General features: G+C 76.0%; 1 protein-coding gene across 1 annotated transcript; it reads right to left on the bottom strand.

Moving 5' to 3' along the window:
* Positions 1-545: 545 nt before the first annotated feature.
* AURANDRAFT_34813 (hypothetical protein) lies at positions 546-1,517 on the bottom strand (the record flags this gene model as incomplete). Its single annotated transcript, XM_009044209.1, has 1 exon — positions 546-1,517. A coding segment is annotated over one exon (972 nt), but the record flags the coding sequence as incomplete, so codon positions are not given.
* Positions 1,518-1,525: the final 8 nt, after the last annotated feature.

The following is a 1,525-nucleotide window of genomic DNA, read 5'->3' as shown; positions in this document are numbered from 1 at the left end:
CCGCGCCGACGCCCGCGGCCAGGTCCGCGGCCGAGAGCGGCGGCGGCGCCGCGGCCGCGGCGAGCAGGGGCTCGCGCGGCGCGGGGCCGGCCGCCGCGATGGCCTGCGCGCCGGCCCGGTGCTCGTCGGCCGCGCGGACCTCGCCGAGGAGCTCCGCGAGCGTGCCCGCCGGAACGTCCGCCGCGGCCGCCTCGAGGATCCCGCGGCCGACGAGCACGGCGCGGAGCTCCTCCTCGGAGAGCTGCGCCGCCCGCGACCGGTGCGACGCCCGGTCCACCGCGTCGGCGGGGCTCGTGCGCCGCGCGAACGCGAGCGCCGATTCGATGAGCAGCGCGTCGTCGGCGGAGGCCTCTGGTTTCGCGATCGCTTGCGTTTCGGGCGGCGTTGCGAGCCTGCGCGTTCTGCGATGGTTCTGGTGCGGTGTCGGCGCGAGGCCTCCCGCAAGTTGCGCGAGCAGCGCCGCGACGACGACGACAAGCTTCGCCATGAGCGGCAAGGTCTGGGAGGGCGCAACCAGTCTTCAACAAGACTTCAACCTGCAGCCCTTACGACCCCCCGAGCAGCAGCGACGGCTCGTCCGTCGGCCGGTCGAGGAGCGCGGCGGCGGCGCGCTCGAGGTCCGCGGCGTCGGCGCTGGGCCACTCGAGCCCGCGCTTCTCGACGAAGGCGCGGTTCCAGAACCGGCTGAGGTAGCGGTGGCCCGAGTCGCAGAGCACGGTCACCACCGTGATGTCGTCGCGGTCCGGGTGCGCTTTCCGCAGCTCCGCCGCGGCGCGCAGCGCCGCGACGCAGTTGAGCGCCGACGACGATCCCAGGAAGAGGCCCTCGAAGCGGAGGAGGTAGTGCGCCATCGTCAGCGCGTCCGCGTCCGACACGCGGCAGGCGTCGTCGACGCGCGCGGCGCGGAAGTTCGCCGTGACCCGATCGAGACCGACGCCGTCCATGATCGTGTCGTAGCGGTGCCGCTCGACGAAGCGCTCCGCCTGGCGGGCGTCGTAGCAGACGCCGTGCCGGACGCGGCCGTGGAGCGACGAGCCCTGCGGGTCCGCGAGGTAGATGCGCGGGCCGTCGCCGAGGCCCAGGGACACGCCGGCGATGGTGCCGCCCGTGCCCGCGCCCATGGCGAAGGCGTCGACGGTCCGGCCGAGCGCGGCGGCCTGGCGCCCGATCTCGCGCGCGGTGCCTGTGACGTGCGCGCGGACGTTGGCGAGGTTGTCGAACTGGTTCGCGAAGAGCACGCGCTCGCCGGCCGCGGCGAGATCCGCGGCGCGCTGCCGCGCGACGTTGACGTAGTGCGTCGGGCTCGCGATCGACGCCGCGCGGACGACCTCGACCGTGATCCCCGGGAACGCGGCGATGGCGTCGCGCTTCTCCGCCGCGCAGTCGTCGGGCAGCACGGCGACGAGCCGGTGGCCCGCGGCGGCGACGAGGGGCGCGAGCCCGATGGTCGTCGACCCGGACGAGCCCTCGACGACGACGCCGCCGCCGCCCGACGGGAGCGCGCCGGACGCCTCGGCCTCCGCGA

The sequence above is a fragment of the Aureococcus anophagefferens genome, assembly GCF_000186865.1.
Source record: "Aureococcus anophagefferens unplaced genomic scaffold AURANscaffold_186, whole genome shotgun sequence".
NCBI lineage: Eukaryota > Pelagophyceae > Pelagomonadales > Pelagomonadaceae > Aureococcus > Aureococcus anophagefferens.
The sequence above is the reverse complement of the archived record's forward strand: the minus strand, read 5'-3'. Positions and strand labels throughout refer to the sequence as shown.